Here is a 26,870-nt window from a genome sequence, read left to right as displayed (position 1 = left end):
ATTTTCTGACTTGGTTTATACTTACATACCTAGCTGACACAAAAGCATGATAATAAGAGTTAACCACATTCCTTTCCCATCCCAAACCAGAAAGAAGTCAAAGCTGCAGGTCAAATCAATGAGTTCAAATGAAGGCCTGAGTCAGTATTGTACTCTTTGGATTTCACTCTGTATAGACACCCAAAGAGCTTCCTTCAATACGCAACTACTACCTTTGCAGAAAAGATCACTTTGTAGCCAGACACACTGAGAAACAACAAGTTTAACTGAAGCACCACTGACTAAGTGGAGAAAATGAAGCCAAAACCCATGTCTTACCTTCAAGGCTAAAGGAGTTAAGCTCAGCAGGTGCTCAGAGGCAGTAAAGCATTACATCAAAGATACAGAGCTGTTTCTGAAGCATCTCATTACCGTGTAGTCATAAAACTATCATTTTAAAAGTATAAAGCTCCTTCATAATGGAAGGACACAAACTAGCACTAAATTTTACAGAACTTCATTTCTAGACTGCCATAAAGCTATGAACTTCACATTCTCAAGATGCTATCTACACAAAAATCTAGGTTTTTTTTCTTTAAAGGTGATCCTTCAAGTTGATTTATAGATATTAGGTCACCTTACCAACCTTTGCTTTAAGTATTTTTAAGTCTGAAAAAAAATAGTGACATTTGCAATAACAAATAACTTCCTCCTAGCCTTTCATTCAACCTCAGATACAAGTTCCAATATAGAGGAATAGTAGCTTCCTCTGATTTTCACTTAAGCCTTCTTATAGCAGCTTTATCAGTGATTTTTTTCCTATTAAATACGTACAGGTCATATGAAGTAGTACAGGGCTAACATCAACAAAGTATCACTTAAACTGAAGGAGTACCAATTTAATCATGCATGGTATAGATTAATACTTCCACCCCTACTTTATTCTTGCAAAGAAAGAAATGTCATTCTTTAGTGATCACCATTCAAAGTAACCGTAGGATAATTTTAAAAAATTAAAATAAAAAAATTGAGAGACATACCATTTGTGATGTATCCAGTGAGATAATTGTTCTTTTTTCTTCTTCAGGACATTCAAGGGCACTAGAGACACTCGTCCCCCCTGCAAATATGGGAGTGACACTGTAATCATAAAATTCTCAGGTAGCTTTTATTCACATACCATCCCTCTCTCCCTCCTTTCTGATATTGAACTTAATAAAGTAAGATCACTGAAGTTAACTGTTTGTGGCTAGTGATTAGCCTTTTAAGGCTGTCTCTTCTCCCAAACTGGGTTTCACAAAATCAAGGCAGCATTGGAGCCAACAATGCTTTAACAGCACTCAGTAACAAACCATGAAATTCTGTGACCATCTCAGCTGCTTCTGTTAAGTCCAGAATAGAGTTTTAAAACAAGGAAGGATAAGAAATAGCAAAGCCATCCAAGAAACAGATAGCTATGACTTCTATATATTCTTTTGAGACCACTATGGAAGTCACTACACTTCTACCTAGAAGGCTGAATGCAACACTTATCTGAAAGCAAGGGTATAAACTGAAAGGGTATAAAAAGGGTATAAAAAAATGGATATAACCAAATGTCAAACTTCTCTGGAGGTTTCTAATGTATCTTTATAGGATGTCACAGAATAGCCTCCGAGGAGCCTTTGGCTTCTCAAAGACTACAAAAGCCATAGGAAAAGAGAGACTAAGATGCTAAAGAGAGCCACAGCAACCTACCAGAAGACAAACAATGGCAAGTACAGAGACAGTGCCAACTAATAAAACACTCTCCAAGAGCAGTAAAGCCCGTCACCTTTGTTTCCAATGATAGGAAAGGTGGCATTTTCCTTAAATACCAACCCCTATAGTAATAACTGCAGAAGTTGACTGTAGTTCAGCATAAACAGACTTGGAAAACAATCTGAAGATCTTTCTGTATTCTGGTCAGTGAACAAGAGACAGTCAATATTGCTGCTTTCAGCTATATACCAATTTACTAGTAGCAAAGGTGACTTGTAGCAGTCCTACAGCTCTCCAGATGTATCTGGCAAGGGTGAGAGCGTTTTAGGGAGAAACCAGCTCCATTAGTTTGATACTGTCTTCAAGTGACATGCTCATCTTCTCAAATAGTAAATGTCCTTCCTACAGGGGCTATACTCCTACAGCATAAGCAAGTACCAAGTAAAACACACAGATTTATCCCACAGAATTAAGAGTTCTTGACAAAAAGCTTCTCACAGAATGAGCTCATGAAAATCAACATCCCGTCTTCCCTGAGCTCTAAGTCAAAACAAGGTAGCTCACCACTCGACTTCAGCAGGCTTAGAGGAAAAAGCATCCACGATTAAAAACCTGAAGTCCTTTAGAAATTCTTTAAGCTGAGAAGGACACAGAAGGATACAGACCTTTACCTGTACTCTGTACCTGGAACATTTCCTGAAAACCCCTTGCCACAGGACCCTCTACTATAACTTTCAAACTGAACAATGTCTAAATGGAAATTAGAATTATGGTTAATGATTTTGCAGTACGGTGTCTTGATGGATCTATGAGCTTCAACAGTACAACAAAAGAACTAATTTATACATGTTTGTGGGAACAGAGAACAAGTAATGCGTCCAAAAACATGACACCTCTAACAGATATTTGAATCTCTTGACTTATTTCCTAGAAGACTTCCACAGCATAGAGGTAGATTTCAGCTTCATATAATCACTCCTCTTGCACATTCAATATTCAAGGTGTTGACATACTTTTAATGACTTCCACTAAATTGAATATAGCAGCTTTTAATACCACAAGATCATAAAAAAAATTAAGACCACACTTAAAATACTTCTGAAAAAGTCTAACTATTGAATTATTGGTACAATCTATTACTAAGATCACATATTTAAATTGAATTCAAGTAGAATACATTTTTACTAGTAATGTTAAACAGATCTGAGATTTCATAACACTTACCACCAAATGGTATTATGCAGAGATTATGTTTGCAGGCTAATTCCACAATTTTAACTACATCTTCATGGCAAACTAAAAGAGTCCAAACAGTTAAAAAACAGTTAAAAATTTGTGCTTAGTACTAAATATTGCAGTCTGAATAAGCAGCAGCTCCTTTTCTGACAGCAGCAAGGAAGACATTTCAAAGAGTTAGGCACTAAATAAGAGGTGGGCTTAGAAGTATCAGAGTTCCAGAGTAACATTTAGACCTGAAACAATTCTACGTTTGAAGAACTAACTACAGCCTCAGTCTCCTGCTCTCCTCATGGATTGAGACCTCCTGCAAATTCTCAGGGCAAGATGGGCTACCAAACAATTAATCTAGATATCTTGTAGAACAAATCAAGTTTAAAGCTTTTATTGAAAATGGGCTGTCCAATTTATTTTAAGTGAGAAATAAGTCTCTTCTGAGAGCTGAACAACACATCTTTTTGTTCCTGGCTGACATTCAGTTTCAAAAGTAGAGTTGCTGGTGAAATTTACTTTTTCAGAAGGCATTCTGTATCTGGTCAAAGAGGGAAGTAGAAATGCTTGTGCACAAGCAAGGAAAAAGATATCAAATAGAGTGCATACATGAGTTCATGCAAATAGCAGAGAATGAGGAGGACTGAATAAATAGGCTTACAAACACTGGCTACTTTGCTCTTGCCATACAGAGCAGCTTTAGACAAAGGTAGTCAATCATTTTATTTCAGTTGCTTTTGGAGCTGCACAAAATAAACCTGTGGCAAGTGCTGTTCATAGTCACCAGTGCTGTTATGTCAGTACCTGTCCTCAAGTAGTGAGATGCATCTTATAGTGCCTCTTTTTACGCTTCCCATATGTGATTTTTCCCCCCCCTAAATAAAGGAAGCAAAACTGAGCTAAGATTAAGTTCTTATCAGAAATTTTGGGGTTTCTAATGCAGTGCAGCTATCAAAGTATCAGAAAGAGTTATAGAAGTTAGAGTTAAATTCATACAGCTGAACAGAAATTGACAGGTACTTAGATCAAATGACTTTTTGGTTAGCTACTGAAGAATGGCACATGGAAAGTAGTTCCTAGTGACCAGAGAAACATGACTCAAGTAGAAAACTCACACAAGTGTACAAATGAAGTCGTATCACTTTAAGTATCTGTATCCTTCCACCAGATAGAAGCAAGCATATTTTCCGCTACATATTATCTACAACAGCGTTAGTTACTACTCTAAAGTGGGCCTAGCCTGTACTCAGATTACATTGCTCTTTCTTCAAGTCAATGACCCTTTGTTACATGTTCTGATAGGAGTTACAGGTGTTATACTTTTTTATTAGAGTACAGCATGTCGTAAAACAAAGTTCTTTAATACAAACATTTAACTACCCTTCTACCATCATGTACTCCTTTAAAAAACAAGATTTAGACTGCTGTTTAGACAACTATTCTTTGTGAATATACAAGTTCAAATTACACTGTGGTTACTTAGGTCATCAATTTAGCTGTCAACAGAAACTTTGGCTATATTTAATAATAAATTTGACTTCCCCACAAAGTGATGGGATTTCACAGGCACAACCTGCAATCCAGATGTTAAACAATCATGATTACCATTCATGAGAAAATTCCTTCCTTTTCCGTAAAGATGAGTGAAGTCAGTGAACCAAGAGACAGCCTCCCCATGACAAGAAAGCACAGGAGTTTAGTAAACAATGGCCACCCAGATCAGAAGGGAGAATAAGACAATTAAAGCTTACCAGGCCATACAACTATATCAGGAATTCGCTTAAACATTCCTTCCCTGAGTACAAATATCTCATGCAGGCAGTGACCTGAAACACAAACAATAAGTTAACAAGTTCAAACAAAGAAGCATCAAAAGCAGCACAGTTACATAAATGAAGTTCTCTTACCATGAGCTCTGAATACCCTATCTTCTGCATCCTGCGAATATGAGATTTTAGTGGCTCTAAGATCCTGAAGAAATTCTTCATTTACAATGGATGGAGGTACATCATTAACATTTAAGGATGCCTACAAGAAAATAAGTTCATTAAAGGTAGGTTTACTCTTACAACATTTCTGTACAACAGAAATAATAAAAAAATGGGTTAACACTAACTGACACTCAAACACGACTGTTTAAGATCAGAAATACAGAAGCTCTCTTCCTCATCTTCAATCACTGATTCCACTTGTCCTACCTAGTATCCAGCTGACTAGATGCACACAGAAAGTTTTATTTCAGTAGCACATTCTTACCCTTTTTCCTCCTGAGAATTCTGGAGAAATGCAGTAGTTTGAGTGCATACTGAACAAAATACCTTTTTAAAGGCTTCCCAAGAACCAAGAAAAACAGCTGCCTGAACAGAACTAGAGACTCTCCTGTTGATAAAGGGGTAGAGATTGAAGGTAAAAATTCCTTTTTGAATATAAATTCCTCCTCCAATAAAGAGAAATACATACTAAAGCAACTATCCACTCTGCAAATTCCTCTATTTAGAGTTCTGTTTCTACCAACCCACTTCCCCTCCCCCTATCATGTACTGGAAGTTAAATCCATCTCAGACTAAAGCCTAATGAAAAGTCTGAAGCAAGGCAAAACTGTTTGACTGATCTAATATAACCAGCATACTTTAGTAGACCTCACACATCAGAAAGACTTTATAAAATCCATGTTCAGTCACTAACATGCAGGTGTTTCCAGAAAGCCTCTAGCTAGAAGTCCTGATCACCACTTTGGAACAAAGTTTTTCTTTCAGAGAAGCTACACTGGACATTTTGGCTTACCAACAGGCCTTGAATCAAGGTTCTGCAAGTCCAGAGGGAGAACCCCTGCTTAAGGTTTTCTAACAACCCATTCTTCCAGGTCCTTACGACAGATGTTTCACTCCGTATTCTTATGGCTTCTCAAAGTGCAGACCTAGCCACTTAATTCTCTTTTCTAAAGTCTGCTTTAGATATCAGGCACAAAAACATAGTTCATGTGTTGACTTTTTAAACCTACTTAGAGAATGAAGATTCTTTACAGGACCCAGTTCCAAAAAAAAAAAAAAGATCTGGGGAGATATTAAGTGTAATGCTTTTAAGTGCTTTGAAGGTTCAAAAAAAAAAATCAAAACACACCATGCTTTTTTTCCTCCTTAAAAATGGAGCCAATAAATTAATTTATACTTTTCTATGGGTAAACTCCCTAAAGGAATATGTTTTCTATCACAAATGACCTCTAATTAAGGAGTTCTTTAATTAGAGATAAAGCTTGTCTTATGAGTAAAAACTAACTTCTGGACTTCAACTCCTATTTTGAAAGAAAATGTTGGTCAAGAACCTTATTTCTAGTTATCAAAGTCCCTCAAGTTCAAGAACAGGAGAACTGAAATTTTACTACCCCATCTTTTATTTGAAATACACTTTTAAAAATTAGGAGTTGCACGAAAATTAGTTAAAACATAGTGCAGTGCTTTCAAACTTCTGTCATGAAAACCTTGGTGGCAAATTAACCAACATGACCTTCAACTCAAATAGAAGAACGTTCTTGCAATTTTGGTATAAAGCCATCAGGAAAGACTATAGGCTGCCTAATGATGCCAGAAAGAGTTTGCTTACAGCTCTACCACCAAAAGTTATTTTGTATACAGTGTTCCACAGAGTCAAAGAAACTTTGACATTTCTTTGACGAGCCTAGCCTATGCTTCTTGACAAGTACAAAGAGAAAACAGCAAAACTGAATTCACTTTTCTTTCACCTTCTGAAGTTTCAGTCTTCTACAAAGAAGTATACCTACCAATCCAAGTTTTCTTTCCTGGAATAGAGTTTTGCCTATCTTTGCTCTACATAACCTCCAGAACAGCTGATGTTTTTTGCCAATGTGTATCTTAAGGTAAAAGCTTAGAGGATAGCATCAGTTACCAACCTAACAGCAAGGAAAATAGAGATTAATAGTCTCCCATCTGCCACCACAGCAGTCTATTCTGAATGAGTTGAGTCTCAAAGTACTGAGAGCTAAAGAAGGGAAGATTTAACCTTCAACAGGAAGGTTTTCAGGTAGTTAAAAGATCCACGGTGATGGAGCTTGCCTACCAGTGTCCACTCTAAAAGAAACTATGTAAGGTTATGTAGAAATTAAGAGTACTTACAGGGATAATTCAGAAAGCAACATCTGCATGAGATATGTTCATGACTGATAGCTAATAACATTTAGAGGTTCAAAAGGACGGCCAAGTGTTTGTTTTAGGGTTTTCATATGGGACACATGACCTAATGAAAATATAGTTTTAACAATGGTTTGACTTCTAGAAGAGGGTATGTGCTGTTCTGACTTGCTTTAAGGATAATATTATTATTCTTGAAATAAGGTGTCAGACATCTGAGAAAAAGGCTTCTCCCTCCAACATATTCACTTGGTCACCCATGAACACAGAAGTTGAGATTAAGTGTTGCTTAGGTGAGAGGTACACTGCTACTGAGAGGTCATGATTTTAGGGGCCAGTCACAACAAGCACAGAGGAAGTCAGGTCTTGGATTGCTGCTCTTACTATTCTGCTATTAATGCACATTCACACAGTGCTGTTTGCTAACCCAAAGAGCAGAGCTCTGACAAACTTGGGAATCATGAGAAACAAACAAGTAGGTACCAAATAAAGATCTTTAAACCACTTTAAAAAAAATCCTGGCTAGCTGTGCTTACATTTTCTATTTTAAAGTTTGATTTCTTCATGGATTTCCATAGACAGAACTATTTCGTATCATTTCAAATTGAACACCAAGTGCTTGAAGATCTTTGTTCTCCATAAGAGGGACACAAACTACTTAAAGCCATCTGCAAGGAATTGTTACAGCTTTAAGTATCTTGATTTTTATTTATCTTCCACAAGTATTTTAATCCTTTAGTTTTCATCTTCAAGATTGGAGAGTTAATATTCATCCATATAAATCTTACAATGCAAAACAATAATATACCTTTATTTATTCTTATGGGTCTGAAATATTTTAAGATTTGTGCACTGAAAGGCTAGACAGGAAGCCTACGTGAAATAGGTTTAAGCTGCTGTCTGTGGTATGTCTAGTGTGAAAAAGGAAAAAACATCATCAGGCCTTGAGGATCACAGAAGCAGGTACATTCACTGTTGTTAATTATAACAGAAAAGTTGCATGCAACAGGGAACCCTCCAGTCTTATAGAATAGACACAGGACGAGATGAGATAGAAAGACAAATGGACCAAGCGATTCCTCTCCTACTGCTGTTCCTATACTCAAGTTCCTTCATGCTCTGATGACAGTAGAAGGTGAAAAACCAATATAGCATGACAACCTGAAATATAAACTAGGAACTATGACAGAGTCATGAAACTGGGGACCTGCAGTAGCAGTTGAGAATAGCTATGAGAAGTCCAGATACATACTGGAGACTCCAGAGTCCTATTCTGTGTCAAGGTAGTCAGCCTGTTTCAGATTGCAACAAGAACATCAGAACTGGAAGGGCACAATATAACAGGAAAGCATTCAACATTGCTGGCAGATATCCTGAAGAGCTGCTTTGCAAGACATGCTGTGAAATCAAGATAATATTCAAGAATCTGCCCTTGTCCCCCAACTCTAGTTTGTTCTATGTTTCCTCTGCATGTAGAAAGGGAACAACGTCTCTCAGGACCCCTGGCCACAGCAAATTAAAGCAGCTGCCAGTTAAGACCAATCCTGATCAAGGAAAGCACATAAAGATGAACTTTTTCAAAATATATTAGCAGATGGAGATCCTGCAAGTCATAGCAGATGAAAGAATGCCTTGATTAACAGAAGACTGAAGAAGTGTTCAAGTTTTCAGGCTCTATGAGATTATCTACTTCAGGGAAAATGCAATCTTGAACTCACTCAAGAAACGAGTAAAATGGTTACCAAAAGCAGGGCTGCTATAGTTGCTGTACAAGCACAGCCTGCTTCCAACACTGCTTAAGCAGCTATCTAGTCAGGAACCTGCAGCCTCAAAGGAATTCTTAGAAGGGAGTCAGGTCTTGTGACTCTCACACGAGTTACTCTTCTTGAAAAGAAAAATATGGATGCTTCACAAAACCCAGAACAGTCTCAATGCGTTGTTTTTCCGAAAACATTCAGTTCAATCTTGAGTATTCTGGTAGCCAGTTTTCAGAACCCTGACATATAAAAAAAATTACTGTCAAATAAGAACTTGGACATCATTAAATACACTGAAAACACAGCACAATTTAACTTCACTGTATCTTCTGTCTTTGTTATCATGAACAACAGTGAAGTTGCATAAACAATTCCCTCTAGGCTAAGAGTTCCTACAATCTTGAAAAGCAACCTACAAACAAGGACAAAAAGCTTCCCTGTGTTGGATACTTTCATTCCAATAAAAGTACTACCAGTTAACCTGGAACCACAAGTCATGCTAAGTCACTGAATGTTTCATGTAGAACACTTTTTTCAAAAACTGAGGTATTGACACACCATATTTAAATCATATGCAAGGTGACCTTCAGGACAACAGCTGAATCATCTTTAACAATGTGGTCTTGATTATCACCAAGACTAATGTTCAAAGGAACTGGTTCAGCTATTTACTTACTCTAGAGGTAGTTTTGTGCTCCAGACTTGCTCCAAAGGTTTTTTCTATCCATTCCTTAAAAGTTGGTAATACCATACCACCTAATCTGTACCTGAAAAGTCAATATTACATAGGGTCATTTTAAATTAAAAGACTGTATGTCAGATACACTTCTTTTGATTCTACATATGCACAAATAGTTAAGTTTCAAATCAAATTCTCCACCTACAAGCCTGCAAAGCTTTTGCACATTTAGTTTTCATGCAACTGCACATTTCATTGTATTTAACTGTTCTGTACTTCACACAAAATCAAATCAATTGTCAACATCTTAGGTATTATTTTCTTTCATGATCTTTGGGAATTGTGGCATAAGGCTTTTCAGATATCCCATCCCCCCATCTTTACTTTTAAGAAAGGTCTCTCGCTTTCAGTAATGCAGAAAGCAGTGTCACAGTTTACATGCCAGTTACAGGTAGAGGCCATGAGTGTATGGACACACTGCAAACCCAGCTCAGTACACCTTACATGTTTTGAAGAAAAACAGTGTTAAAGATTCTTCTCTCATCATCAGAATGCATCAGATTCCATTGAGCAATGTGAATTTATTTCTAATCGCAAACTCTTTGGCAAGAGCTTAGCCATGTGACAGATGAAGACTTACAGACAAGGGACAAAGGAGCTATTTGTGAACATGTGCACCACATGTGAAAACAAATAAGGCTGGGGACACACTTAAACAGGAAGAAACTATTGCTATTAATTGTATACATATACACTCCTTGTGCATGTTTATGTATGCACAAACATTCTCCTAGGAGAAGAGAAAAAGGACCTTTCTTTGGTATTAAGAGCTTTCAGCTGCTGAGAATCCTTACTATAGTTTGCACCTGGGTCACTGCATTATGCCTCATGGGTCTTCCTTCCAAGATTATTCAATCACTGTTAATCCTATTATGACCCTGTCCTTCACAGCTGTTGCAACCAATTCTACAACTAAGTCACCTATTGCACAGAAAGATCAATTCCTTTTGTTTCCTCAAGTCAACTACCTCCCAGTTCTCCTATTACAAAAAAATCCCTACTCTATTCCTAGAGATAAAAGGCTACAGCCATATATATACTCAAGCTAGATGCTTCAGCTCCAAAGACAGCATTCAGTCATTCTTCCTGTGACAGCTGTTATTGTATCATTATACCCATATGAAACAGTTAAGTGAATTCTATGAAAAGAAAAGTGCAATAAGCAATGAAAGTTTAATGCATTTGCATCAGGAGTTTGCAACAAAGGTACAGACTCAACTCAGCTTGGTGTATTTTCTTCTCTAGACATACTTTTTGGTATTGCCAACCTATCACTATAGCTAGCTTGCAAGGTTAACCTTAATCACTTAATTCAAAGGACAAACTAAAGCTATCAGAAATCCAACAACTTTTAAGTCAAGACACAGACAGAAGTCACAGCATAGAGGGAGTTAGTGAGTTTACTGCACAGAATGCAACACATGATTGCTCAGGAAACAAGCTTTGTATGTATGTTGATGGTGCAAGAAGCCCCCCCAAAAGAACTCCTCCCCCCACACACACACACCAAAGAAGATCATTTGAAACATGGAAAAGCATGGTCTGTTGGGAAATTCAACATGGCTTTCATAAAGGGAAATCCTGTTTCACTAACCCTTGGAATTCTATCAGGGTGTGAAAACAGAAAGTGACTAAAGCGGATACAACAAACATTAAATTCCATACTCCTTTATACTTCTGTATAAGGTGTTCTAGAACACCTTCTATACAGGCGTTCACCCCAAAAAGCTATTTAAGAAAATACATTGCTACAGTACTGAAGGAAAGGTTCTTCTACGGGCTGAAGGTTAAGATAAGAAGCAAAGGGCAGGGTTTATTGATCACTGTCCAAGACAGACTAAGGAGTGCAGCTTGTCACACACTGGTACTGGGACCAGTTTTACATAATGCCTTCATCAGTGATCTGGATTCATCAGTGGACTCTCCAACCAGGTGAATAATATTAAGCTCTTTTGGGTAGACAGATACTACACTGTTAGGAAGGAACTCAGGACCTTAAAAAACCTGAGCAGACAAGTGAAGATGGAAGATAAGATGTAGATAACTGCAAGAGCAAAAAAAAAAGCATTACTTGCATATTTTGCAGAATCAGACTGGTAGTCAGTATAGGAAAAATCACAGCATCTTCACTGACAACATACAACAGGAGCCAACAGTGTTCCACATCAACCGGGTAGGTATAAGAAAGAAGACAGTTCATCTCTTTTTGCTGCTCTGTAGAACCCTTGTGTATCCAGACCTTGAATGCTGCACACAGTTTTTGTCCCTGTATCTCCAAGAAGATGTAGTAGAGCTAGAGATGGTTCAGAGAACAGCAATTGTAAAGACTAAGGGGCCTTACAAGCCGAGACTAAAGGGCCCAGGATTCCTCAGCACGGAGAGAAAGTGGAAGAGAGGATACAATTGAGTCTTATACAACCAACAAAGCAGTAGATAGGCTGAAGAACTATCATTCACCTAATCCTGCAACACAGTAAGGGATACTTGGTTTAAAACACAAGTACTTTACACAACAGCAACCTGGAACTTGCTGCAACAGGATGCTGTAGAGGCAGACAGTATCAGCAGACTTGAAAGCTATTAGACAAATTTTATGGACTACAGATCTGTAAGGGGATACTAAAAGGACAACACATCTACAACATCTTTGCAGATGCCTATTCTCCTATTTTCACTTCAAATACTCTCCTTTTGCCACTGTGACAAACTATTCCATAGAAACTACACTGGTGTGGCCCAACAGGGCATTTCTAATATTATCTATAAGTTAGAGAGAGAGAACGCAGATGGGGGGAAAACAACATTCTCCCCCCATTCTAGAACAGTGACTAGTACTCAGCAGCCTCGGTGCTTCCTCCTGAAAAAAAAAAAAAAAAATCTGAGTCCAGCTCTTTACCTTTTCTTCCTTCAAAGCACACTGCGTAAGTTTTCTGTACAGCATAACCTACCTCAGATAAACTAAAGATATCAGATGAAAGAATGAGTGACAAAGTGACAAGAGTCAGAATCCTGGCAAGAGGATAGACCCCACCAAGATCTCCCTAAATATTATACAGTGAACTCAAGTGCCTAAGATAAGGCTTCGCCTTTTAATCTGGGACTGAAAATTAAGAAATTAAGGATTAAAGTGCTCAACATCCCAGTTAGGTTTCTGCAGCTTTGACTCAAACTAGCTTATGCTAGTTTACACAACCAAAAAGACTAGGAAGGAATTTTTCTGAAGGACAGTACTTATTTCAGACTTATTTCTCTTCCCTGTTCTTTTTCTTTACTCTTACAAAAAGTATATTTTTTTAACCCAGGGAAGAGACTGCAAGACTACTTTCCACTGAGGCAGAAAAAAAAACCCAAACAGTTAAGATGTCAAGTGACAGGCTTAAATCCCACTGGAAGAAAGTTAAGAGATCCCCAGGTAGACTTAATTTTAATGTCATTTACTCAAAAAATATTTCTCAGAAAGACAAGCTTGCTGTACAAAGGGCTAGTAGATAATAAGTCAGAAGTGTTGCCACTACAAAACATACAACTGAAAAGCAGTTTTTAATTTTAAGCTCAGGGGATAAAGTAGCTCCATGCACAATGGTTAAGAAACTTAAAATACAAATTGGAAGTTTAATAAAGCAACTTGTTGATGCTCAAGAGATTCTCAAAACTACCAAAACTGCACTGACCTGCTGCACGTTATCTAAAGCCTTAGAACATGGTGCAGATTCTCAGTCTGATTCCATTCTCCAAGGGAAGTTTAATGCACAGAGTATATCAAGTTACAGAGAAGACTCACATTAATTTATCCTTATAATACTTTTAATAAACCTTTCAATAAGCCACACAGTCTATTTTACTATGTTAGACTACAGTGCATAGAATTCAGTAAACCTGTTAAATGCAGAACAGCTAATAACCTATTCTATGAGATAAAGCAAGTTTTTTTGCCTTCTTTGGATTAACTTTAACTGAACAGTGTAGTTGTTAAACTCTTTTCAAAAAAATCACCAAATAAGATACTTCAGTATTATAAGTTTTCAACTTACCTTTTTCCTGTGAATTCTGCTTGACCCTTCTTATTGAAGATGAATTTGGAGTCATTATATCCCCATCCATTCCACTTCAGAAGTTCTTGCCTTAAAGGGAGAAAAATATAGAAGCAGGAATGTTAGCATATTGCAAGCCCAAAATGATTTGCAGTTATATGGCTTTGGAAAAAAGTCTTATCAGATAGCAATTCAAGAAATCAAGTACATATCAAAAGTACATAGCTTAATAGAGCAAAAAGTCATTCTGCAGCCACAACCATTACTCCTTCAGATTGCATCCTAAGACTTGAAAGACAAGATGCTTTATTTTCAGAATTTAAAAAGACATTTAGCATTATTATTCTCTGTCAAGAGAATAATTTTAAGTTTTAGTTGTTTGACATCACTACTGTAATCCCACTGCATTCTTAATAACATTCACCTGATGAGGCACTCAGACACATTTGGATTGAAAATACATTTTGGAAAATAAAAAAAACCCAACCCCCAAGAACTGCAGAAATAACATAGCAAATACAATCTGAATGTGACTTCAAATCATGCCACCATAAGAAAGGGAATATAAAAAAACCAGCAAACCCACAACTGCCAAAATACAACCACAAAATTGAAATACCTTAAGCACAACCATACCAAAACAGAGGATCTCTTAATTACGATAAAGTCATCAGAAGTATATCAATGTAAATATATTCAACACTCAGAGATACACAAAGAGTAATTACATATTAATCTAACTTTGCTTAAAAAGTCTGACATATATTTACATTAGAAATGAAGTAACCTAAAAACTGAATTTTAGTTAATAAAAAGGCATCTTAAAGAAGTCTGAAAACAGATTATTACCTCACTCCACTATATACAGTGAATATAGCTCTTATTCTTTGACTGTATAATGCAAGAGTAAGATGATGATCACAGGCGACCATTTCAAAAAGACCTCACGATTCAGAGAAAGCACTGCCTCAAGTCAGTTATAACTCCAGCATTACATACAAGATAACTGGGTGATGATTGATTACCAGAGGCCTTCATTATAAAGACAATATTAGCACAGGCTGCTGACATACTGTCAGTGTTGTAATTAAATAGACTTGGCTTAATCAAAATTCATTTTCTTCAAACTGCCTGTACACAAGGTTTTAATTAATCAAATGGAAAAAAATATGGACACGTATTTCATTACAATTCTTTGAATCAGACATTTCAACAAGCCTTTGACAAATTTAGCACTTTAAGCAAACTTTATAGAGCAGTCTCAGTACTCAGTAACTGATGCAGTTTTGTGAAATAGCCAGGTTATGTTGTTCTTCCACATTGAGGAACTGATTCTAAAATTTCAGCCAAAATTAAACTGTTTGAGCAGACAGCTGTCCAGATACAGAAGCCCCTCTGGCTGCCTCCTCTCTCAATAGACTCGATCTTTACACATGTAGTGTTCACTCAGAAAAGGGAAAGGATCCACTCGTTCAATAGCACAGGAATGCCTTGTGCTATTGCACTGACATGAGGGATCATGAAAAAGTGTTCTTAATGCATGTTATGCAGTCTTGCCTATTTTTGCATGTATTCCTATATTCTACATATGCACATTTATAAATATTGTATATATTTATAAGAAATTCCACAAAGACACTAAGTCATACATAGGTGAGCTGTTCCCAGCTGCGAACAGACTGACACAACTGGCCAACTCAAGTGGCATTTATTTTATTTTTTAAACTAAATGTTCCCTTCAAATCCCCATCATTGCAGTCCTTGTCAAGGCAAGATTTCTCCCTCTGCTGACTAAATGTAGTATTTCTATATACCTCACCTGTAGTTTGTCAAATCCTGTAAAGTCAGAACAGACTTGATATTAATAAGCATAATTTGAGGAAGGCTCAAGTATCTTCCCCCCTAATTTAAAGAGGTAACTCCTCTTGCAAGGCAGTGCCAAAATAAGTATGCCAAGTACGATGCATGAAACAGGTTAGAGAAACTAGCTGCAAAGCTGGAGTCAATCAGACCTAGACACGAAAGACCAGGCTCTAAAGGAACTGGTGACATGAGATACACTGATAAAGCACAGCTTTGAAACTGTCATTAGTCCTGATGTCGGTACAGACAGATACTTCCCACAAAATCCAGGGGAGGTACTATCAATTAAGGCACTGAACAAAGACCCAGATACTAGGTCTTTCTGCTAAGCTGACTGCATTCCCAGTTTTCTTTTCTAAAGGCCTACTTTCCTAGATTGGTGTTAAACTACCTGGTGCTTTCATCAGGCTTTAAAATACAGAACAGAGGTTAAGAGTTTTAACTCTTTAAGAGTTTACTTTCAGGTTGAGCTATTCCTGAACAAAGTAAGTGCACAAAGGTTTATTCTGCCAGACAACATAGCTCTTGTTATTGGTGTGATGAGAATACTTAAATTAAAATCTAATATAACAGTTTGCATGTTTGTAGAACAGCTGGTTCTAAAACATCTCAGCTACCTCACAACACAAAGTGAGGAAATCCGCCCCCCGCCCCCACACAATGGGTAGTATTATATCTTGTGACAGGTAAACACCACAACAAAGAGTTAAGCATTTAATTTTTATTTTCAAAACTATACTGAGCAAGTCTGAGGTTTTGTTTGGCAACAGGAAGGGCTGTTTTTGTAACGAGTCATCTTACATTTATTCTCTTTTGTTCCACCTTACCAGAGTACTGCCAGTTTAAAAACTGCTGTTTGATTTACTTATTGTAGTTCCTAGCACTTCATGCCTACACACTAAGAACAAGTTAGAGGAAATACTTCATGCGGCTCCCTAAAAAAGCCAGCCTAAAAAGACCAGATTTTAAAAGAAAGACTGATTAGTCAGCTCTGATTTGTAATTGATATAGCCTGCAGTGAAGACCAAGCTGTTTAGATCTCCTCACACACCGTTTGAAAGGTATGCTCTTCATGAACAAGAGCTGGTGAACCTCAACACTCAAGAGAATTACCTTCAGCACAGAGGAAAGCAGGAGACATCCAAAGGAGATCCACAAGCCTCCTTGACTACTGAGGCAATGTCAATGTCATACTGATATAATTCAAAGACTGTAACATAACTTTTTGGAAGACTGTTACATATGAATTGACATATTATTCAGAAAAGGCACAAGCAGCTCTGCAAGACAGAGGCCAGGGCAGCATGCTGTTCTTCCCCAGGTCTGCCTCCCTACCCCAGCTCCCTCCTGTAAGGGAAATACACTATAACACAGGCCTGCTCTGTATTTCCTTGTCTTTCCAGCTTACATTTGGAAATTAAAACTGTAATTTGACAGCATAATAAGAAACAGAAGGCAAATAAGGAAAAAAGTATTTTTCTAAGCATAAGTGTTGTAACAGCATTCCTCCTCCTTTGTTTTCATACTGCCCTCTTGCACCATTATTTATACAGTCACCATTCCTTAGAAAAAGCTTTTCACACCTCAGCTCCAGTGTAGAACTCGTACTGCCCTCCATAATGCCCTGGTGTAGCAATTAGAGCTTCCTGCCAGATTAGCATCATGTTTACCTCGGCTCTCAAGAATCATCCAAGCTGTGACTGAGCAATCAATGTAGCCTTCTACATTTCCCAAGGTTTTCATTCCCAAAATCTCATATTCCAGAAGAGTATAAAGGGCAGAAAGAATTGCTGAGCATCTGCAGACCTAAGCACACATTAAAAGCTCCCTCCATGTATGAGCAGTCAGTGTATCCAATCCTGGCTCTGAGACCAAGGAACCCAAACTACACATTGATCTGCAACTAATATGTACCACCATTATACCTACATAAACTTTTACAAATTATGTATCCTCTAACACTTCAGTATTTTGTACCATCTGAAACAAAATTTCCCTTGCAGTAATTGTTTCTATCCTCATTCTTCAAAAATTCAAGAATTTGACTGCTAAATGATAAAACAACAACAACAAAGTAACCCAAATACCCTGTATAATCTCTGAATACTCTGAATAATATCTCAAAACATGTTTAAAAGTTTCATGCCCCAGCCTGAAAAAAGAAAGATGCCCTGTTTGGCTTAGTCAACTGACATGTTCATGCTACACATGTTCTATGTGTGGAAAGACATAATTTACACATCCTTCTATTTTTCTTCCCAGCCCCCTTTCCAAAAATATATATAGCAAAGAGACTCATCAACATTTGGCATTATTCTTGCTTTAAACTCAATGTTACTCAGCTCTGTATTGTACCTGAACTGTCTCATTTAAAGACAACACCTTTCCTATTCAGTGCATTGGCTTCAACAAAGTATCAAGTTCACTAACCCTACTTTCATCTTTGACAGAAATATGGAATATTTTAGCCAGAAATAGTAGGAAGTGACCAGTGCTTTCTTGCCTTCTAATGTAAAAGCCAGAAATTCACTACGGAAATGTATGAAGTACTATAAATCAAAGCTGGATTAACATTTTAAAAATATATATTATATATATATACACACACACAAAATGATATTGCCTGAAGGGAAAAAACCTGAAAGAAAACAAGTTACCATGGAAACAGTGACAATAGGAGCTGAAAACAGTGCGACTAGGTTAAGTGAATTTAAATATTTCACTTTCATTACAATGCCCAACACCAAATAATTGACTCAATGCAATAAGGATTTTTACAACAAAATATTTGTTCAACACATCAAGCGTTTTCTGGAAAACTGGCTATGGAACAATCAAGGAGACACTGGGCAGGATGCTGTTCAGGTCACAGCACAAGGCATTATATTAAGCCCCCAAGCAATCATTAAGGTGCCTACAAACTGGGCAGAAGCTCACGAGGTGGCAGCATGCCCAGTTCAGGGGGGTGGGAGGGTGGCCCCCAGCTGAACTACTGCTCCCAAGGCACCCAGTCACTCAGCTGGGCAGGCAGAGGCCTCCGGACCTACACTATTTCAACAAAACTATCTGCCAGCACTCTCCAAATCTCATGTTTTAGTAAGAGGCACAGTGAATGGCTGAAAGTTCTTGTATCTCCCTAGGAAACTGAAGAACAAGCACAGGGTCTCCCACAGGTATCCAAGCTCAGCACCCAAAGTTCAACCCACATGGAAATTATACCATGGACATAATTTTTCAGTAGTTTCAAATTCACATCACAAGTGCATATACAATACATACAACTGCCAGTCAAGAAGAGCTTTATACTGCAAAAGAAAAGTACCACCAACAGTTACAGAGCCTTTTGTTTTCCAAGGTCTAAAGCACATTGATATTACAACACCAGAAGTAAACAGAAAGTTCTCACTTATGATGAAGTTATGAGATTACGTTCAATGAAATATCAGAACCAAGATAAAGTAATGAATGAACTCCAAACATTAGCATCATGTGATTTAACAAAGACTGGAACTGCCTCATTACACAGACATACCATCTAAGCACATAAATATCAATAGAACTTCCTCCTTCTCCAAAATAATCTGAAGATCTGGTACATTATACACAAAGCTTAGACAAACAGGCTAATTTACTCAAAGGACAAGTGACAGTTTCACATATTTTCTTCAGAGAAGCAGGACGAAAGTGCAGTTCAACCCAGCTGAATCAATGCTACTCAGGTGGAGCAAAGCCAAGATGCTCACATCAATTTCTTCACAATAACCACCAGCATTTTCAATTCAATCACCAGCTGATGCTCAGCATTAAAACAACATACACAGAAAATAATCACAGACACTCCTGTGTTCCATGATCCAAGAGCCAGCACATTTGTGGAAATGAGTTTAAAGTGGCAGTTTTAAGGGCTACCACATGGGCTAAAGCACCAGTATTTGCCTAATGTAACAATGCAAAAAAGTGTTGCAGGTTGTAGAGTTCTTGCAAAACTCAGCACATGGGTGCAGTATTATGTTGCTAAGAAGTTACAAGACATTACCCAAACAGTAACTCCTCAAAGCCCATCTCAGCTGGATTTTTGGTCACCAACTCAGACCACCAGCTGCAAATTCAGAACCCTTTCCACAGGTGCTACCAGAAGGTCACTCTCCTCTGGAGCAGTCTCTCTGGGTTATATAGTCACACTTCTCAATTAAGTAAAGCAAGCCACTCCAGAGTGGTTTTGAAGCCAGTAGTGAATTAGTATCAGGTGCCTGGAAATTAGGAAAGGGAATGTAGCCCAAAGAATCCCTTCAAGAACCACTTTGTGAAAGCATAATTTATCTGGAGAAGAACACCGTACTGCAGGCAGGGAGTATCTACTGTGTTTGTCATTCTTATACTTCCTCCCTCTTGGATGATCTTCCCTGCAGCAAACCAAACATAATCGCTCTCAAGTCTGAAGTCACATAACATCTGTTTTATAACCTTAGACACATTCAGGTTCTGTAGCCCACGCTTTCAGCTAAACCCCTGCAGCTGCACAGACACCCAATTCAGTTGCTATTCTGTTTGCTGAATATCCAATACAGCACACAAACCTGGGTTCATATTTTCAGTTTACATCTACAGTAAGCAGCTAATGTAGACACAAGATTTTAGGCATAAAATAAGACTTCCAAGGGTTTAGGTACTCCAAAGCAGAGTGTGCTTTTTTTTTTAAAAAACTGTTTTGATAAAACAAATGTTAATTCTCCTTACACATGTTCCTAGCCTCGCCTATTTCATTACTCTTCATTTCACCACACTGTAATAAACCCCAAGGAATAAGGAAATTGGTGTTTCTCTAGTGTTCTTTCATAGAAAGGTTAAGTCAATTAGGGTGAATTAAAGATTCAGGAAAGCCATTATACCTATGCTTCTCAGTATACACTTAGCCAAATGATGATTCTTATGCAACAGAATACTTTGCTAGAAGCTATCTCTATTCCACCTACTACTTCAGTTGACACTTGTTTCATTTTTATCTTTGAAGAGACTGCTCTACTACAAAAATGCATGCACACAGCTACTTCCAGGCAGTAAACAAACAACCACTTAAAGATTTTTCAAACACTAGAGATCAGTCCTTTGAGAAGTATTTTTGGAAAGCTTGCAAAACCAGGAAATCTCTTCACTATCTAAAAAAACCTGAGTTAATGAAGGAATCACTTGTCTGCCATTTATTTGCTCAAGCAAAATAAGCTCAGTTCCTGGACAACACTGTTTTACCTGTTGCATAGGGAATTTTTAGCATGCTCTGTAGCATATATATCAGATAACTGCTGAAGAACACTTTTTGGCCTATACCTTCAAGCCTGAAGACTTGCACAAAACAGCCCAGTTTTGCATATAACAACACTACAGAGCCATTATGCTTGTCCACATTCAGACTACAATTATTTTTAATACCTCACGTTATTTATTCTCTACTAAGAGGTATAGTAACACTTCACGAAAGTCTAGTTGGCTGCAACCTGTTACACTACAGATGTCCTTACTTTACTCCAGCTCAAAGTAGCTTCTAGGAAGTCCAAGTAATTACTCTAATCTATTGCATTAACACAGCATTCTATTCAGTTGAAATCAAGCTTAAATAAATAGCAATATATACACATTCATTTTCTTGCACATAACAGTTCAGATCTCAGTAGATACCAAGAAGTCGATCTACAAAATTTTAGTTTTTGCTCTAAACTGCTACTTGCTTTCATATAATAATCCATATTGTACTTTTTATATCAAACATACTTTACACTTCTATCTTGTATCAAGGTTTTTTCTAATAAAATTGAACAAATGAATATATCCAGTTTGGTTTACTTGGTATCAAGTGATCTAACAATACATATTATATTACCTAAATTCTTACAGATATCTTACGTGTCATCTGCCTGACATTCAACTACTTGGAGCTAGATGACAGACCGGAAATGCAGTTGCACATGAAGTCACATTTGCCTTCAGATTATGACATTTTATTTTATCAGGCTAATGTTTCCATATGAGAATCTTCTTACTTCATCTGTTCCTCTACTTCAATAATTAACCTTGACTAGCAATTAACTGCTTTGGTGCAGTCAGAGCCTCCTGTGAACTGCCACACCTTCCTCAATGCAACAGGCTCTTACTCTTCCAATTTGTTAAGGCTCTCTAGTGGCAGCAGCCCTTTCCTTCTTTGCCCTAAGTTTCCACCACTTTAAGCTTAGAAGTCAGCTATACCAGGATTCAGTTTAGTGTCAGGTGTTGCTTAAACACTGTTGTCCGAGTTAAGTGTTTATAATGAAATAAAGATTGCTCTGAGTATTGGTGTCAAGATATGAAGCCTCTTTGATGTTACTTGTTAAATTCAAGTAGTACCAACTCTCTTAAAGAGAGTTAATTCATGTTGCTGCTTAATATAGTCATAATCATTACCAGCAACTACAGCAAGAATTGCAAGAGTTTATATAAAGTATGCCAATATTAACACATTATCCTGAGCAATGTGGGTGTGAACTTGATACAGAGCAGGCAGCTGGCTATACACTCATCCCTTAGTTTACCCTGGATAACAGTATGTCCATAATAATTAATAGATATCCACAAGCCTCTCTTCATCCCACAGGAAAGAAGCTTCTCCATGAAGAGACAGGAAAAATCAGAAAATCCTGCCCTGCTTTCTCTTGCTCCAGGACAGAAGAATTTTAAGCCTACAAGCTACTGAGTCAACATTTAGTTACACTCAATCAATGTTCCCTTTTAACAGGGACCAATTGTTTAAAGTTTGATTTGAGTAAGTTATAATACAAGCTATTATGGCAAGATTGATGTCAGTGCATGCTCCACCTCTGAGGCACCCTTACTTTCTAGCATACGTAACAGTTAACTGTGGTACAACTGTGTTCTAGAGAATTGTAGCACCTCACTGTTTTCATAGAATCATTTAGGTTGGAAAAGACCTTTAAGATCATCAAGTCCAACCATAAATCTAACACTATCAAGTCCACCACTAAACCATGACCCTAAGCACCACACCTAAACATCTTTTAAATACCCCGAGGGATGGTGACTCCACCACTTCCCTGAGCAGCCTGTTCCAATGCTTGACAACCCTTTCGGTGAAGAAATTTTTCCTAATATTCAATCTAAACCTCCCCTGGCACAACTTGAGGCCATTTCCTCTCGTCCTATGGCTTGTCACCTGGGAGAAGAGACCGACCCCCACCTCGCTACAGCCTCCTTTCAGGTAGTTGTAGAGAGCAATAAGGTCTCCCCTCAGCCTCCTTTTCTCCAGGCTAAACAACCCCAGTTCCCTCAGCCGCTCCTCATCAGACTTGTGCTCTAGACCCTTCACCAGCTTCATCGTACTGCTTTGGACACTGCATGTCCAAAGAAGAGCAAGTTGAACACTTCACATACATGCAGTTATTTTGAAGATTAAGTAAGCTTTTAACTCAAGTCTCACAGCAAAGTGAGCTTACTAATAACCAGTCAGCAAAAGTCAACAGCATAACATAAAAGCTCAGAAGAAATAATTTCAAGGAAGAGTTCTTTTCCTATTCAATTTTTGTAGTAAGTTTTTCAGCATGCCCATCATCCTGTTAAAGCTTCGACACACATTGTATAACTATGATCCCCATCTTCCACTGCAACACTGAATTAAAATAGGAAATTCAAGCCAGGAATGCCACCAAGAAATAACATCTCCTCCACTCTTATAGTACCTAAGATTTCCCTCAAGAGTATACTCATCTAAGAATAGAGTTGCTTGTCTTTTTTTTGAGGAATTTCCTCATCTTGATAACCGTCATTTTAAAAATTAGGAAGCATATTGCAATCTTTAAACACATCAATCTGCAAACACACTGTTTAGCCTTCAGATGCATTTTTATTTGGAAACAGGTACAGTTAGATGAGCACCCACAGACTCTCAGTCAATTCCACATACTCTCTTTCCTCCTCTCACTGGTGATGAAAAATGTCTGGATAAGATCCTTAACAGTTTGGTCTTTCAACTATCAACAAGAAAGCCATGTTTCTGCAGGTCACTGTCTAGTGACTATTGGATAAGCAGCCAGAAAAAAGTTTCCATGATCGGAGACATACACCTAAAGTACTACAAAGGGTTTTCATCATAGGGAGTGTTCTACTTTGTGGAAGAAATGCAACATGAGGAGAGTGCACCTAAATCTGGTACAATAGTGTCCATAGCTTTGACACCATTTCAGACACTACAGGAAAGATACAACAGGCATAATGAACAAAAATTTTGCTTAAGGTACTTTTGACTGCAGCTTTGCTAGGAAAAATTAAAGTAATAGTTCAAAAGAGGCAGAAAAGCTGAATCATCATAGAGAAGACTGCAAGAAAAAAGCATCTGGGTTTGAATTGTCCTAATATTGCTGATAAAAGTCACACAGTATCACTGTACCCATCTATAGGTCAGTTATTTTTACCAGATTTTTCAATCAACCTTCTAGGTCTCATGAATAGATCAACCAGCTCCAGATTAGCTGGAAGGCACTAGAACAGGACTCAGGTGTTCATCACTTGCCACCTCCAAATCAGTATAGGCAACAGAATTGTCCTTCTCCCCCACTACTCACAGTAAAACCTGGGTATTATCCTCTAACACAAACTCTACCCAGATCCTCATATTCAAGCTATATTTACGTATCAGAATTTTCACAGGCAACGTCTCAAACATGTTTCAACCACATCTCAGATGTTCAGAGGGAACCTTAAGATACAGATGCAGCTCCCTTTATGGTTATTTTGTTTCTATACATACAAAAAGGCTGGGCTGTAGCTACATCAAGACTTTTGTACCTATGGTGCGGACCAAGCTTTCCAGCAGCTCCCTTACACTCCCATAGTAAGGTATCCAGCAGTTGTACCATTTTGATCATAAGCTCCTTGAAGCAACATAATTTTTATTCTTAATCCAGAACAAGTTATTTAGAGTAAAAATAGAAAGCCATTATGATCCTATAGCAAATCCTAAAATGGGGGAGTTATGTCGATAACTTGTAGAAGTACAGATGTTAAGTTCACTATGCCTGTGTTTCCACGGAGAAAGAAGCTACTCTTCTGGTCACATGCATCTTCACAAAAGCCTGTTTCTCCTGCTCTTCAAGGATGCAATAACTGGCTGTAGAAATTACACAATACACAAAACTAGCTAAACTGGTATTTTTTCCAGAAACAGTGATTTCTTCCTAAATTCAAACCAAAGAAAAACTCAAAGTGGAAGGCAGCAATTCTGGAATGACCCATTTCTCCCAGTGAGCAGCACTGTTTAACACACCTCCTGCAAGAGCATTAAACCCCGCTCAGTGAGAACTAAAGGCTTTCAAAGTTGTTAACATTTGACTACATGCCCATGACATCCCAGTCCCAAAGCAGGCAAGCTCAGCTTGTGGCCCTGGGCCACAAATGGCCTGTTAGAATAACGCAGACTGTCCCTTGCTCTCGTCTTGAGAAAAAGCTGAGAGCAAACCATAGGCTGAGTGGATTTTCCTCAAAGCAGGAACAGCTCTCTCAACCACTACTTGCCCTGTCTGCCTCTTCACTGCCTCCATACACTAACATACTAGTCCCTGTACACAGCTCGATGGAGAGCAGTAGGTTGTCTATAACCTAAACCTTAAAATGCTCTTACAGGATAGCAAACAAACACGCATACATAGAAAACCCACATCCGAGAAAGGGGAAATCACAAAACAAATACAAGTCTGCCCCAGCAGAAAGGTGAGCCTCATGATAAGTTACATGAAACTATATCAAGGTATTGTAATTGTAGCATTTAAAAGAATCTACTAGAAAATAAATCCAAGAGCCAGTGAAACAGTTTTGAACTAGACAATTTAACTATTTGTTCTCCCTTGGTCTCATGTGACCTGACATTCTTTACTACAAAATACTGTAAGAAACAAAAAAGGTAGTTAACATGCTTAAAACTATTCATTTCTAAGAAACTTGAGTTAGATCCTAATATACGAGTACATTTTTGGCAGCATTCACACAAGGTGAAGGTTTCACGTGTCTGTGAACAGAGGAGGACGGGAAGCCCATACACAAGCCTTGCTTTTCACATGTGCCATTCTTCACTAAAGTGGCCTCAAAGTATTTTGCAAACACTGAACCTCTGCTCCAGTTATTAAGATGACTGTGAATGACTTTCCATTTTAACACAATTCCACTCACTAAAGAAACAAGTTGGAGGGGGAAGACCACCTTCCTTCGGTTTCATTCAGTCCCTACAGCGGTGAATCGCTTCAGCGCTGTACCCGCGTTTGGGTTTAGCCTCGTCCTCCCCCCGCCGCGGCCTGCCCGACATCTCCCAGCCCTGCTAACCCCGCAGTCCCCCGTGCAGCCCACGCGGGGCCTCCCCGGGTCCCCTCAGCCCACGCCCGTTGCCAGGCGGGAGCAGACCGCTCTCCGCGGCACACGCTGCCCTAGCGCCGACCCGCACCGACAGCCGGCCGCTCCGTGAGCCCGCCCAGCCCAGCGCGGACTCCCCGGCGCCCGCTGCCCCGCGGGGACCCCCGCCCGCACCCACCGCTTCTTCGGGATGGAGCCGGAGGCCGGCCCGGCGGAGCCCCCCTGCGCCTTGCAGGGGCTCGGGGAGAGCGCTTCCCGCTCCGGAGCCCGCGGCGAGCCCCGCAGGTGCCCGGAGATGATGCGCAGCCGCCGCCGGGCGGAGGACGGGGACCCGCCTCCGCTTCCCGCTGCCTCCTCCGCCGCGGCCGCCATCGCGCTTCCGTGTTGTGCCGCCGATCGCCGCCGGGTGAGAGGTCGGGCGAGCGGAAGGCGCCTCCCGGCGCTCCCCTCACATGGGCCGTCCCGGCATGCACCGCCGCCCGCGCGCCCCCCACCCCGTCCCGCCCCGCCCCGCCCCGCGGCCGGGGGAGGTGGCCCGACCCGCTGAGGCGCGGGGCTGCCGCCGCCTCGGGAGCTGAGCTGAGCCGAGCCGAGCCGAGCCGGGGCGGGGCGGGGCGGGGCGGGGCGGCCCGGCCCGGCCCGCTCTGCTCTGTGCCATGACCCGGTCCCGGTCGGCTTTCCTTTCCTCAGACGGCAGCGGAGGACGCGCATGTTGCTGGAGCTTCGAAGCCGAGGCCTGTTTCCATAAGCAGTCGTGCAGCAGAGTAGCTGCCTGCCTCAGCAGTTCAGGGCTTCCATGACAAAACAAGGGAGAAAAAAAGGCTTTATTGGCGATTTCTCGCGTCTTGTGCTGTAATTATCACCCCGTTAGATCTCTAAACGAATTTGAGAGAACGCAAATGAGTGTGTGTTCTTTAAAGATGAGGATTGCCTAAGTTAATGATGAAATGCTAATTAATGGCAATAACATAGGTGGGTTACTTAAGACATAGGTTGGTGAGGTGACAGA

The 26,870-nt window shown here is 39.2% G+C and overlaps 1 protein-coding gene across 1 annotated transcript in view; it reads right to left on the bottom strand.

Annotated features, from left to right (window-relative positions):
* AGPS (alkylglycerone phosphate synthase) overlaps positions 1-26,344 on the bottom strand; it is a 61,035-nt gene extending 34,691 nt beyond the window's left edge. The window contains exons 1-7 of the mRNA XM_072874538.1: positions 26,040-26,344; positions 13,619-13,708; positions 9,525-9,615; positions 4,854-4,974; positions 4,698-4,772; positions 2,944-3,015; positions 1,020-1,099 (exon numbers count right to left, since the gene is read on the bottom strand). Coding sequence (XP_072730639.1) covers positions 1,020-1,099; positions 2,944-3,015; positions 4,698-4,772; positions 4,854-4,974; positions 9,525-9,615; positions 13,619-13,708; positions 26,040-26,233 — 723 coding nt within the window. The 5' untranslated portion in view covers positions 26,234-26,344. The remainder of the gene's footprint in view (positions 1-1,019; positions 1,100-2,943; positions 3,016-4,697; positions 4,773-4,853; positions 4,975-9,524; positions 9,616-13,618; positions 13,709-26,039) is intronic.
* Positions 26,345-26,870: the final 526 nt, after the last annotated feature.

This window comes from Ciconia boyciana, chromosome 10 (assembly GCF_034638445.1).
Source record: "Ciconia boyciana chromosome 10, ASM3463844v1, whole genome shotgun sequence".
Taxonomy (NCBI): Eukaryota; Metazoa; Chordata; class Aves; order Ciconiiformes; family Ciconiidae; genus Ciconia; species Ciconia boyciana.
Note: the sequence above shows the minus strand (reverse complement) of the source record. Positions and strands in the feature narration are given on the sequence as shown.